Source organism: Panulirus ornatus, chromosome 30 (assembly GCF_036320965.1).
Source record: "Panulirus ornatus isolate Po-2019 chromosome 30, ASM3632096v1, whole genome shotgun sequence".
Taxonomy (NCBI): Eukaryota; Metazoa; Arthropoda; class Malacostraca; order Decapoda; family Palinuridae; genus Panulirus; species Panulirus ornatus.
Window position 1 is genome coordinate 3,120,980 of NC_092253.1, and position 13,288 is coordinate 3,134,267.

Consider the following 13,288-nt stretch of genomic DNA (forward strand, 5'->3'; position numbering starts at 1 on the left):
AAGGCCCAACAAAGAGGACAGTAGTAAGTGAAATGAATGTAAAAGTTAAAGTGTCATCATGAATGAGAAACTAGAATTCAAAAGACATATTGAAGAGTTAGCAGTATCAAGCCAAGGAAAGAGTGGTATGATTCTGAGAACTTTCACAAGTGACAAAACTGATGATGAAAACTTTTATTGTATGCACACACACACACACACACACACACACACACACACACACACACACACACACACACAAACACACACCCACACCTTAGATTGGTGTGTGTTTGTGTGTGTATGTGTATGTGAAGACATGGGGCATATTTACACAGTGATGTGTATGTGAAGGCATGGGGCATATTTACAGAGTGACGAGACAGGAAAACACATAATGTAAAAATTTTTCATGCATCACATAAATAGTAATCATGCATGCGTCAGTGAGGTAGCGCCAGAAAGCAGATGAAGAATGGCCCATCCAGTATATACACATATATATACATAAATGCCTACATATGCATACATGTACATATCAACATATACATACACACACAGATATATACATATTTACGCATGTACATATTCATGCTTGCTTTCATCCATTCCTGTTGCTAACCCGCCCACAGGAAACAGCATCGCCACCCCCTACTTCAGCGAGGTAGTGCAAGGAAAACAGACAAAAAAAGGCCACATTCGTTCACACTCAATCTTTTCATGTATAATGCACCAAAACCACAGCTCGTTATCCACATCCAGGCCCCACAGGAGGGTGAGAGGCATACAAGGAATAGAGTGAATTGGAATTATGGATACCAGGGTCGATGTGCTGTCAGTGAACTGAACTAGGGCATGTGAAACATTTGGGGTAAACCATGGAAAGGTTTGAGGGGCTTGAATGTGGATAGGGAGCTGTAGTTTCGGTGCAGAAGGTCACAGTGGTGCGCATGATCTAGTATATGCATATATAAATGAGAAAAATGAAGCATAATAAGTTCCCAAGTGGTCTTTTGTGTAATGATCACATCATGAGGGGAGATACAAGAATGAGATAGGAAAAGTAGAATAGTCAGGTGATACACAAGGAAGAGATGTAGCTAAGATGCTATTAGTAAAAAAAAAAAAAAAAAGAAACTCATCTAGAGCCTTTGCCATACATCCAAATAACACCATTGGGACTACTATGCCCATCTCCACTCTCCCAGATAGCAGCCTCTCTTTCCACACACCCTCACTGCTTCCAGGACCTTCTCCATCTCACATACTATATGACTTACAGTAGTTCCTTTGGTTCCATTCACTACCGTATACAAGATCAGGTATGTTAGATACACCACTTCCTACAAATTCTCTCCATTCAAACTAACACTTCAAACACCTGTCTTTCTTCATTACTGAGCCTAACAACCTTGCTTTTATCCACATTTACTCTCAAGTTTTTTGTATCAAATGCTAGATATATATATTTAGTAGGTGTTACTGATCTCCTCATGCAAGTGATTACATCTTAAGTGAAAGGTCACATACAGCAAGGCAGTATGTTCAGTGGATGAAAAGGTGCACACTCTCGTTGAAGCCATTTCTCTTTCCAATGGAGTCTATCAGTTTCTTGCTCCTCTTTGCAGTGTAACTCCATAAAAGTGGTCTTGAGGTTATATGATAATCATAAGGTATATACATTATATAGTTTGTTATTTTTTCTGACATTTATTTTACTTATAAATAATTTATGAACTTGTCTGTACTGAACTTTCATCATACAGGTAAGTGATGATGAGCTTGCAAGTGCTCGGGAGTTGGTGCAGGAAATCTTAAAAGAATCTTGCCATGCACCACAACTAGTTCACATCCCCTCAGTGAATCCTCAACACATTCCTCCCTCCAGACCCAATAAACGCAAAGTGGCACAGTCACTAGATCCAGCGGATGAGATGTATGTGGATATCAAGAAACTCTATGCATATGAAAAAGTAAGTATAAACATAGTCATGTTTCATACAACAAAGTTAATGATTTATATGGATGAAGGAACTGAGAAATATATGTTATTGTTAAACCATAGTATTTTTCTTTTTTCTTGGGAACCTTGTTAACCTCCGTCTTCACTTACCGCCAAACTTATAAATATGTATGTTTCTATGATATGTATATGATAAGTTAGGAAATAATTACTGCTCCACCTCCTTGATGTATTTGGATTACTGTGAGATTAACACTCCTGAGATATTTTTTACCATTGTTTGGGATTAATTGGCACCTCATTTTATGTCTCTTAAAAGGAGACAGTGAACATTAGGGGATTATAAGGCAGCTCTTGCTCTTGCTTTGAAATTCATTGTGGATTCAGATATTTAGAGAAGGCAAAGAAATAAGCTTCCATGTAGAATCTGGCCCTCTCCTGTAAATCCAGTCACTTAAATCTTTTATTATTTATCACAATGTATGAGGTCTTCTTCTATTTTTGTTCTTTTAACCAACGTTTATGCCCTGAAACTGATTTTTTCATGTAAAGAACACCACTTAACTGCTGCAGATTATGATAATTTACTTCTTTGGGAGGCCCAGTTATCTAGTGATCCTTTCGCTGGTCTTATATCTTACTATAATCAAACTTTTTTTGCATTCAGGGGTGGTTTGTGTGTCTTTTCTGGGCCTTTTGAAAGTCTTGTGGATGCTAAATCTCCTAACTGTAATGCCAAGCAGCATTAAAAAATATTTAGTTCTTTTATTCATCTACTGTTCTGACGATACCATATCTAAAATTTCACCATCTCTCTTGGGTTTCAAAATTTATCTTTCACCTTTTATATTCTTTTGCTTCATACCCAGTTCTCACAGTTTAGGTAACTATATTGCAATTTTTGACTATCTCACCTCCTGCTACAAGATTTTGCTGATCTCTCAGTTGCTTTAGTCATCCACATAAGGAATTCCTGTTTGCACCAGAAAGAATGTCTGCACTCTCCCCACTCTGATATTTAGTGCAGTTAGGCATATTTCTTGTTTTGCTTAAGATGAGTGGAACAAGTGATCAGTTTCCCCATTCAAGTTTTCATTTGTTTTAACCAAACTACATCCACCTGATATTTTTGCTGCTAACCCGTTTTACTCGTGCCACACTGTTTCACCCTAATAAAAACATGATATTTTCCTGAAACTGTTCCTCTCCTTTGACACTCCCTTCTTCCATTCTTTTCTCAGAATGCCAGTTTTAACACTTTAAAGAAGGTTCTGTCATCTAAAATTCAGGATTTCTGTTTTGTCTTTCACTAGGTTGACCTCTTTCTTTCCTACTTAATGCTTCTGTGCATAGAATGGATAACAGAAGTAGTTGCTACAGATATGTCAGAACTTCTCAGAACAGTTGCTCCGATTATATAAGGAAGTGATTCGTCCTTGTATGGAGTACTACTCTCACATTTGGGGGTGGTTCTAGCTCTGTATCCATACTTGATAGAGTCAAGTCGAAAGTGGTCTGACTTATAAACTGTCCCAGGGTAACTTCAAACTTGACCCCCTTGCCCTATACCACAGTGTTGGTTCACTTTTCCTGTTATACAGGTATTACTTTGGTTTTTGCTCCCAAGAGCTGGATGCTTGTGTGCCCCAACCACTAGCTTGATCACGCAATGCTCGGCAAGCTGCTGCGTCACATGATTATTGTGTGGCCTTCAGCACCTGCTTCTTTCCTTACAGGTCAAAGCTTTGGAACTCTTCCTTCTCATGTCTTTCCCAATAACAGCACATTTTAAAAGACAGGTCTTTTACTTCCTCAAAAATTTGCAAATATTTTCTCTTCTTTTCTTTATCTTCTTTACAATTCTCTCTTTTTTTCCATTAAGGCCCAGCCTTGATGTGGACCTTTGTTTGTGACAGGAGCCTTCAACATGAAAAAAAATCCATCCATCCTGTAATGTTGTCTCTACCTTAATGAATTATTGCTCATATCTATATTTTATTGGGATCAGGGGCAGGGCTTGAGCGTGGAATTACGCTCCTTTTTACTCCTGTAAACTTTATTTCGGCTAGGAACCATTGCATATTTACTTGTCTTAGGTCAAACATGAACTTGTTTGAAGGAAGTGTGTTAATCTCTTGTCATCTAATTCTAATTATAAACTTTTCTGATCCTTTACTGAAATATCTGTTAAGAACTTGACCATGTCTCCACTTTTCTGTCCCAAATAACACCATAGGTGCCTTTAACTTCTCATTGGTTAATGCTGGGTTCTTGTCATAAGGTAATGAAGCTGCCACTTCGTATTGGTAGCTTTGGTTAGTGAATGGTTGTCCAAATTACTCTTACCAAGAGGTCACAGAGGTATCTCCTGCATCAGTTTACATCTGTGCCAGTACAAAAATATATATTGTGTATTAAAAACGGATTTTCTTAAATACTAACTCTTGCATATAATAATCTTCTAGTGATGATGGGTACAGATAATTCTGTAATGAAATATATATCTATATTCTTCATAATTTTTTCATTACAGGTTGTGAATGCTATAGGTACACCTGTCAAGCATCCCCCAGATAGTCAAGAGGAATTAGATGACACTTATGCTGATATTCGGCACCTTTACCCTTCGCCAGTTCCAGTTCATGGTGGATCCATCCTCTCAACCCAACTGTCATCTGGGAAGACTCCTAATAGTAAAAAGAATTACTGCACAGAGAAGAAAAAGAAGAAAAAGACTCAGCCATCTTTCAAAGCCAAAACATCTGTGAAGAATTCCGTTAAGCAGGCACTTAAGATTCCATGTAAAATTACTTTGATTGCCACTAAGAAAATATTTGAGGAGGCCTGTGATGAAGAAGAGGAAGAAGAAGAGATTGATATGGAACTAGAGGAATATAAACAGGAATTGGAAGGACCCCTCATTGAGCCAGTAGGACTACTTAAGTCACCAGTTTTTTCCCCTACTAGTCCAGAGTTTCCTGATATTCGTCATCTTGTAGTTAAGAAAGAAGGTACATAGAATTTATCATGTGTTTTGAATTATGAAGGATATAGGCAGTTTATTAGGAAGTAGAATTGCCCCTGTCCTCATATTGTAATATTCAGAAATGTTTATGAAAGATATCTTATTAGCCCATCATAAGTTACAGAAGCCTTTTTCCATCAGTGCCGCTCTGAAGATTGATGATAGAAAATGTAGACTTTAATCAAGTAAAAGAGTACTGACATTTACCTTGCCCTGACCATTACATATTGGGGTATGTAGTGTTACCCATCCTATATTGCAGTTGTTTTCTGATAAAAATTTAAGTATGCTTATGTATGCACATCCTCTTATTCTTTCCATACTGTACCCGTAAGTTACTAGAATTGCTTTATCATAAGATTTTGATACTATTGGTAAGATTCCTGATTTTGTGGAATTCTTAGTTCATTTTTGAAGACAGAGCTATGTTATAGATTTTAAATGATAATTACTGTTATGTCTTTTCAGTTAAAGGTTTTATAATTTTTTATTCTCAACAGATATCTGTTGGCATCAGCATGCCCAGGAAGTTGCTGAGCAGGTATACCGCCCTCTGACTTATGCCCAAGTGTTACGTCTTCACCTCACACCTCTAACTCAAGCTCTTGGTGTATAAATCATCCCATCAGAATTTGTTACCTGCTGACAATTGTAATAATTTCTGTGATTGATGGGTGTCTCCCAGTAGTCCTAGTTTGGAGTGATGCTGTGGTAATTTCTTGGGTTAATTTTTAGCAATTTGAATACCAGTACATTGTTTCTTATTTGGTAAAGTGTCATGTGTATTGAATATGCTAGTATGAATGATGTGATCTAATCTTATCCACTGCCAGGTGCACAAGTGGCATTAAAAGTAGAACTTAATTTACCTGCAATATATGGGACCAGACCTCTTGAGAATGACTGAAATTTGGTGATGATTGATGTATTTCTTAGGCAGCAAAGGATCTTTTGTAAGTATGTGTAAAAATGATATTTGACACAGAAGGTTTGCATTGAAAATGCCATGAACACCAGTTCTCCAAATGGATAATTGATGAATATACTGGAAAGCACAAAGTATACCAAAAGAAAGGAGTATACAGAAAATTCTAGTTAAGATGATTGAAAAGACAATAAAAAGACAGTGTTAAAAAGAAAATGTAAAAAATTAGTAGAATACATTTATGTTAAAAAGTAAAGAATCTACTATATAGCCTTTGTGGCATTTTTCGGTAATATTTATTGACATCTGAAATTGATCACTAGATGGAATGTATACGACTGAAGTTTTAATTCACTATGATTTAATAGAAAAGAACATCTTGTAAAGATACTGCCCACATGTAAGATATAAAAATCTTACATATGTTGAATTTATTCAACGTCAGGCAGAAATTTCCTTTTTGATATTCATATTTTTCATCATTAAGCACTAAACTTCATTGCAAAAAGTAGCAGAGTGAAATTTACTTCCTTATCACTGTAGAGGTTAAGGATTTTTCTGAAGTAAGTTTCATGTTTCAGCAACCCTTTTCATGGCTCTGTTGTGCTCATTAGAACTGGTAGAAAATATCAAGGTTTAGTTCCTCTACAAAATTTAATGTATTGCTAGACTTAAGATAATGCATAAACTATATGGTGCTAAGGAATCATAAAATGATGCTAAAGCTTGCACTATCTGCAAGTAGGTTATAACCACAACAAGGAATATCATATTGAAATGATTATGTACTCTAAGGATGTAATGGCATTATATAGGGACCCAAAAAGAACTATGTACAAAAATATTCATTCTTAGCACAGCCATATGCTGGAATACAGAAACTAATATTGAGGCTATGATCACTGATGGAGTTCTGTATACATATCTTACTTTAAGTTTGAGTCTTGTTTTGTGGCTAGAAAAAAGGAAATGACTGATATTGTGAAGTATTAGCATTCATATGCACATATATACAGTATCTAAGAAGTGCAAGAGAAAGTTTACTCTGCATTTCATCATGAGGAAAGAATTTATGTACAACTTATAACTTACATGAAAATATCTATTCTCATGTAAAGCATAGATTTCATGGCATTTTTTACCCATATCACATGGTGCTTTTTTATTTATTGTATTTCATGTTCCTTACTAGAAGAGAGATTTATTTTAGTGAACAAGATTGTATTCTTTAGTCGGAGGCTACTATCTACGGTTATAGATATTTTCTTAAGAGTATTGAACTCCTCTATTATTATTCATGTTATGTAGATAATGTGAATGTAATTTGAATACTGAGAAAGATTTCAGTGAATGGTTATAAATACTTTTCAGTTTCATGTCTAATACCATAGTATAAAAATCATAACAACCAGTTTAGTTACATTGTCCATAGATATCCTGTGTGAAAGTAAGACTTTCTTTACTGTCATAAAATGGTACCAGTAACTTTACTGTTCCAGTCATTATATGCAGTTGACATGCTACATCAGCCTGTAAAAAAAGGAAAGAATCCTGTCTAATTATGCTTTTCTTGCTAGTCTTGGATTTTTCTTCTATAGGTCCCTGTGATTATTATTTAGTGTTCTAACCAAAATCTGAAAATGAGAAATAATCTTTATCTTTTCCTTTAAACCAATTTAGAATAATGTTCATGATTTTTTGATGGCCTGCTTCAGTGCCATCTTCAGACAGAGCTTTTTGATAATACAGATAAATGCTTTTCCAGTTTACAGAATGAAACCGTTCCAGTTGATCATCTGATTCAATTGTGCACATTGTCCTCTGTCTAAATTTAATGAGGACAAATGATAAAGTGTACACCCTCTGTGCAAAAATGTTTGGTTAGAACACTGCTTGTCATTTAAAGTATTATGGCCAGACCTTATTTGATTGCTTATAGTAAATGAATTATGACATTGATACAGATTCTGTAAATATATTGTTTAATGAAAATTTTAGTCATTATGATATTCATACCTGTAAAGTAACAGGATAACAACCATTCCCCATAGAATTGGGTGTTCCTGCCATTATGCAAACCTGTGGTGTTCAGGCTGGGGACCCGAATTCTGCAAAAATGAAATCCTACAGAAGGTCCCTGTTTTCACCTGATTAACAAGGTCCATGCTTGCACCTAATTAACATCATCTAAATGAACAGGAGTGAAAGATGGTAGGTATAGATTAAAGGATATATGGTTGTTAAAATCCCAGTCATAAAAGAGAGTAGAATTGTTATTGTGCATACCAAAAATTAATTGTAGGTATACCTGAAAATCTCACCTAGATGTTGTAACGTGTGCACTGTTTTGCATGTTTGTTCTTGGATCAAGAAACAAAACTCAAAAATATAACTAAGATAATTTTGATGTTATGTTATAAAGCCCATAAACTGTAGAATGTTGTCTGCTCCTAAGGCTACCTTGTAAAGTGGGTAAGGCAAACAGGTAAAAAGATAAAATTTTTGTCATATGCATAAAGATTTATAGGTATAAGGTTTTGAGATGTACAGTTTGACATTGACTTTGGAAGGCACAGGCTGGTTAGATTTAATGATGGCAGAAAAAAAGGCTTATGGAAATTTGTTATTAAGGAAATAATTTCTTTTTTCCGATCTGAAAGATCATTTTATGCTAAACAAGTTAGATTTTGATGATTGCAACAGAGGAGTTCTTGCTATACTTGCTCTTACTCCCAGCTTCATATTACAAAGATTACTTAGAAATATATAGTTGAATTATTTGTGAATAAACTTTGATATTCTTAAATCTAGCATAATCTTTTGATTTTAAGATGGAGTACTTTAATTGAAAACTTGCTGGTCTTTTAAGAGGCCTTAACCATCTCACCTCTTGAGGGTGACCATATAAATGCTTGGGTTTACAAACTTAAGATATTTATTGGAATGTAATGATATTTTCAAATAGATGTGGTCCCAGACTGTTGCTAGTTCTTCAGAAAACAAAGTAGAAAAAATGATTGAATTGAAAAATAAGGCATTTTGTAGTTGGTACTCCTCATTTGCATTGTTAGGTACCAAAAGAGTTTTGTACATATTTCCTAGACATGTAAATTTGTGTGTATCATGAATGGAAACAGGCAAAGAACAAAGGAAAAATCCAACAAAAATGAAAGGGCCATAGAAAAAAGAAAACATCTCGGACTGAAAAAATTAATGATGAAATGAAAAAGAAAATATGAGTGTAATTATATATTTGGAGTTTAGGGATTTAAATGTGCAGAAACTTAATTTCAAGGTAGTATAACTTGTCATCAAAACTCCAATTGGATTAGGTTTTCCTTTTCGTAGAAATCTAGCACATGCTTACAGCGTCTGCAAAGCCATGTCTGCCTCCCCATCATACTCAAAAATTGTATCAGTTACATTTTAGTAATTTGTCATCTCTTTGGCCTTGATTACTATCTGCAGACGTCTGGATGTGGAATTGGGAAGGTTTTTAAATTATTCTGTGTCCACATATTGTGTCTGTAGGGTCTTGATATCATGAATAAGGTAAAGCACTGATGAAGTGTTGCAAGAAGCAGCCACCTGATTGTGCATTCTGAGTGCCCAGTGGGCATATAAATCTCCAGGATACCTACATTTTCTTGCTTCCAGATGAGAATTTAGGCTTTCTCTTCTTTTGAAAAGTAAGAGCCAACCATCTTGAAGCACAGGTGGAAGAAATACAGTGCTCAGAAGTGGCAGCCTGGAAGAGTAAAGGAAGAATGTCCTTTCCTCGAGGTAGCATGAGGCACACTAAAGTGGGCTGCTGGTGCTCACACCATTAGAAGTACTAGTCTCAGTGACAAGATATATGATGATTTTACCCAGATTGCATCATATGTTCATGCCTGCAATAAACCGTAGTTGTGTATCTCCTTTAAAATATACGGAGGCAGACAGTTTATTTTGTGAATACTGTATATCACCAAGTAGCTTGAGGTGTACAAGTCCTTCCACAACTCAGTTGCCACCAATGAAAATTTCAAAGAAATTAATTCCATGAAAATCTTAATAATTTGGGATAGTGAACTTTGCACACATACAAACAAGACATGGAGAGGGATTTAGATTAAGGCATTTAATTGCTCAGAGCATAGATTGGGCATATAGACAAAAAATAATGGACACTATAAATATTGAGAATGTTAATGCATTTTCTTATTGTAGTAAGTTTTGGGGACACCTGAGAGAACTAAGGCCCCTTAAAGTTTTGGGATAGCTAGTAAGATTACGCTTACCTCAAGTGAGATATACTTGTGACTTTTACGAGATGATAGTGTACTTTATGTACGAGTAAAATGGTGAATTAAGTGAATGTATATGAAGTGTTTGCATAAAGGAAAATTATCAACCTGTTGAATTGTTCCATCTCTCTTTAATATCATTAGCAATTCTAAGTTCCTTATGCTGTTTTTGCTCAAGTGAACAAAGTCTAAATATTATGACCTTTCCTAGTCGGTGAACAAGCATTCTATAGATCTTCATTAGTGTATACAGTGGCATATTTTGTGAGAATGGATGCTGAGCTGTAATATTATATCATTAGCATACATGAAAGGAATGACATTTAGGAGTTTGTCTGATTTATCATGTATTGTCATATATAAACAAGCCTTTAGTTTTAGAATTTAGTAACACTCATTCACCATAGCTTGTGATGAATAAGGCAGCGAATGAACTTTTTTTTCTATGGTCAAGATCTGTGGATTTTGTGCAAGGAATGTAGTATTACCATAGAGAAAGTATCAAAGACAAGTCAAGAAGTGTAATTTTGCTCAGCATCAAAGAGATTGAAGAAAGCTAATCTCAGAAAATAGGATGTCAGTAATAACTTCCTAGTTGCAAAAATATTGTAAGAGTTTTCAAGTGAAAATCCTACTTGCAACAAAGTTTAATGTAAATTGTCTTGCTTTTGTGTATCTAAAATAGTGCCACAGTATTTTGTCAGTAGCTAGTATACATCTTTATCTTTGTAAAAGAATTTCCTGCCTTTTGTGCCAGAGAACGTGATTGTTTTTTGGAGTGTACAAGGAACTGAAGCCAAAGCCATTTTTGTTATGCCTGGCAATGTGTTGGTATCACAATTTGTTTTATGCTACTTAATTTTAAGTCGGTATTTCATTTTCCAAATTAGTTTTTCTTTTTAGTGGATCACATTTTACTTTTTTTCTTTACTTTAACCCTCCTGAATATAAAGTGTTATATTCAGTCGGAATTTTTCTCTGTTCCCCACAAATATTTTCTTATGTTTAATTTTTCATAATAGTTACCAACAAATAGTATACCTCTGTGTGTGCTGTCTTAGAATATTGATCTCCATTTATTAATAAAAGTACAAAAAATGATGAAATCTCAATGATGCATATGTCAAGGTTGATAGGAATTTCCATGGAAGTGATAGATTCCTTGATGTTACGTATTTAAGCTGGATTCTTAACTGTGATGCATTTAAAGGAGTGAATATGTAGGAGAGTTGTGATTTTGTTGTCCATTTAAGGTAAACATATTTTAGAAACGTGGAAATTCTTGATGATAGATGACCCATCTCTTCACTGCAGTATATATTTGTAAAAAGGGGCTGTAAAGTTTAATTTTATATTGTTCTGAACAAGTTAGAAAATCATTTTTATGAGGAACAGTGATCAAAAAGTGAATTGCTTTTACAGCTAGTAGTATTCTAATATTGTCAACATTTATAGAAATAATGAATTGGCTGAAAGCTTATTTTTGATGTAAGTAATGCATCTTACATCCAATAAATAAAAGAAGATAATTTAGTTTTGTTTATTCCTTTTTTATTTCTAAACATCACCAATTTCATTCCTCACTTGAAGAATTTATTACATAACAGTTTATCGAAGGATAATGAGCATTAATTAGATAGAAGTAGTGAAGGTTAAGGTTTTGTCCAGTTACAGTGCTTTCTTACATCTTAACATTGATAACAGTTGTGTAGTGAGAGGGATTATGAATGATGGTATAGGTTGATAGGGGGAAGAAAAAGTTAGGAAGATTTGGAAAGTTGAAGACCCAAAAGTGCAGAAGACAACAGTAAAAGTTGCAAAAGGATAATCAACGGAAAGGATGTTGAAAATAGCTTAAAGAAACAAAGGTACATTAGTGTCAGAAATAGGATGTCATGTAGTAAGCATATTTGATAAGAGAATGGTTACATGCTTAAACTATTATTTTTTTTCGTACTTGATTGCTGTTTTCTGCATGAGTGAGGTAGCACCAGGAACAGACAAAGGCCACATCTGCTAGCATCCATTCTTTAGGTGTCGTGTAATGCACCGAAACCATACACACCCCACAGACCTTTCCATGGTTTACCCTGGAAGCTTCACATACCCTGGGTCAGTCCATTTACAGTGTTTCAGTGTATCCCTTGCACCCGTCTTTACCCTCCTTCATGTTCAGGCCCCAATCATTTAAAATCTTAGTGACTGCATCCCACTCTCCAATTTTTTCAACCCATTCTCCTTGTTTCCTCCATTTCTTAAACATACCCTCTTTGTCAACCTTTCTTCACTCTCTCTCTACATGCCCAGTCCATTTCAGGATTCCCTCTTCAGATCTCTCAAGCACATTGATTTTATTACCACACCTCTCTCTTACCCTTTCATTACAATCAAATCACCTCACACCACATATTGTCCTCAAGTATTTCATTTCCAGAATGTTGCTCCTATAGCCTCCCTGAGACTCAATTCTGCCCCAGTGGTTCCATTTGCTGACATATCTATTCCCAGGTATCTATTCACTTCTCTGTCTCCAACATTTCTCCAAACTCACACCAAGACTAACCAATCCATTGACTCTACTAAACCTAATAACCTTGCTTTTATTCACTTTTACTCCCAACTTCATTTTTTCACACACCCTACCAAACTGTTAATGCTTGGCTTTATCATTTAATAAAGTTGATGGAAAAGCAGATGAAATAAAGAGTACTAAAGTGAAACAAAATATCTGGAGTATCTTGAAAATGATTGAAGAGAAAATTTATTTGTATGATGACTAGGAATATTAATGTAAGCAGTACATCCAGCTCATACTTGTATATTGAATATTAATTTATGACTAAAGGTCAGGTACTTAACGGCTATGGTGAAGGAGGATTGGAAAGGGAAAATATTTAGATAACATTCGTTTAAAGTAAGTATGGCATTGAAAATTAATGTTACTTGTAAGGAAAGTTGCTAACCCAAGAGGGTCAGTTATCAAAAATGAATGGGATAAAATAAGATATATAAAAGAAATAGTTTGGGATACGTAAGCAAACTAGAAGGGCAGCATGAGAATATTATTGAAAGAGAAACGACGGTATAATTCGTCCATAGCTCAATGT

General features: G+C 35.1%; 1 protein-coding gene across 1 annotated transcript in view; it reads left to right on the forward strand.

Moving 5' to 3' along the window:
- Positions 1–11,710, forward strand: part of LOC139758328 (cyclin-I-like) — a 54,147-nt gene extending 42,437 nt beyond the window's left edge. Inside the window, 3 exon segments of the mRNA XM_071679586.1 lie at positions 1,746–1,952; positions 4,476–4,953; positions 5,468–11,710. Of these exon segments, the coding sequence (XP_071535687.1) occupies positions 1,746–1,952; positions 4,476–4,953; positions 5,468–5,583 (801 nt within the window). The 3' untranslated portion in view covers positions 5,584–11,710.
- The last annotated feature ends 1,578 nt before the right edge of the window (positions 11,711–13,288 follow it).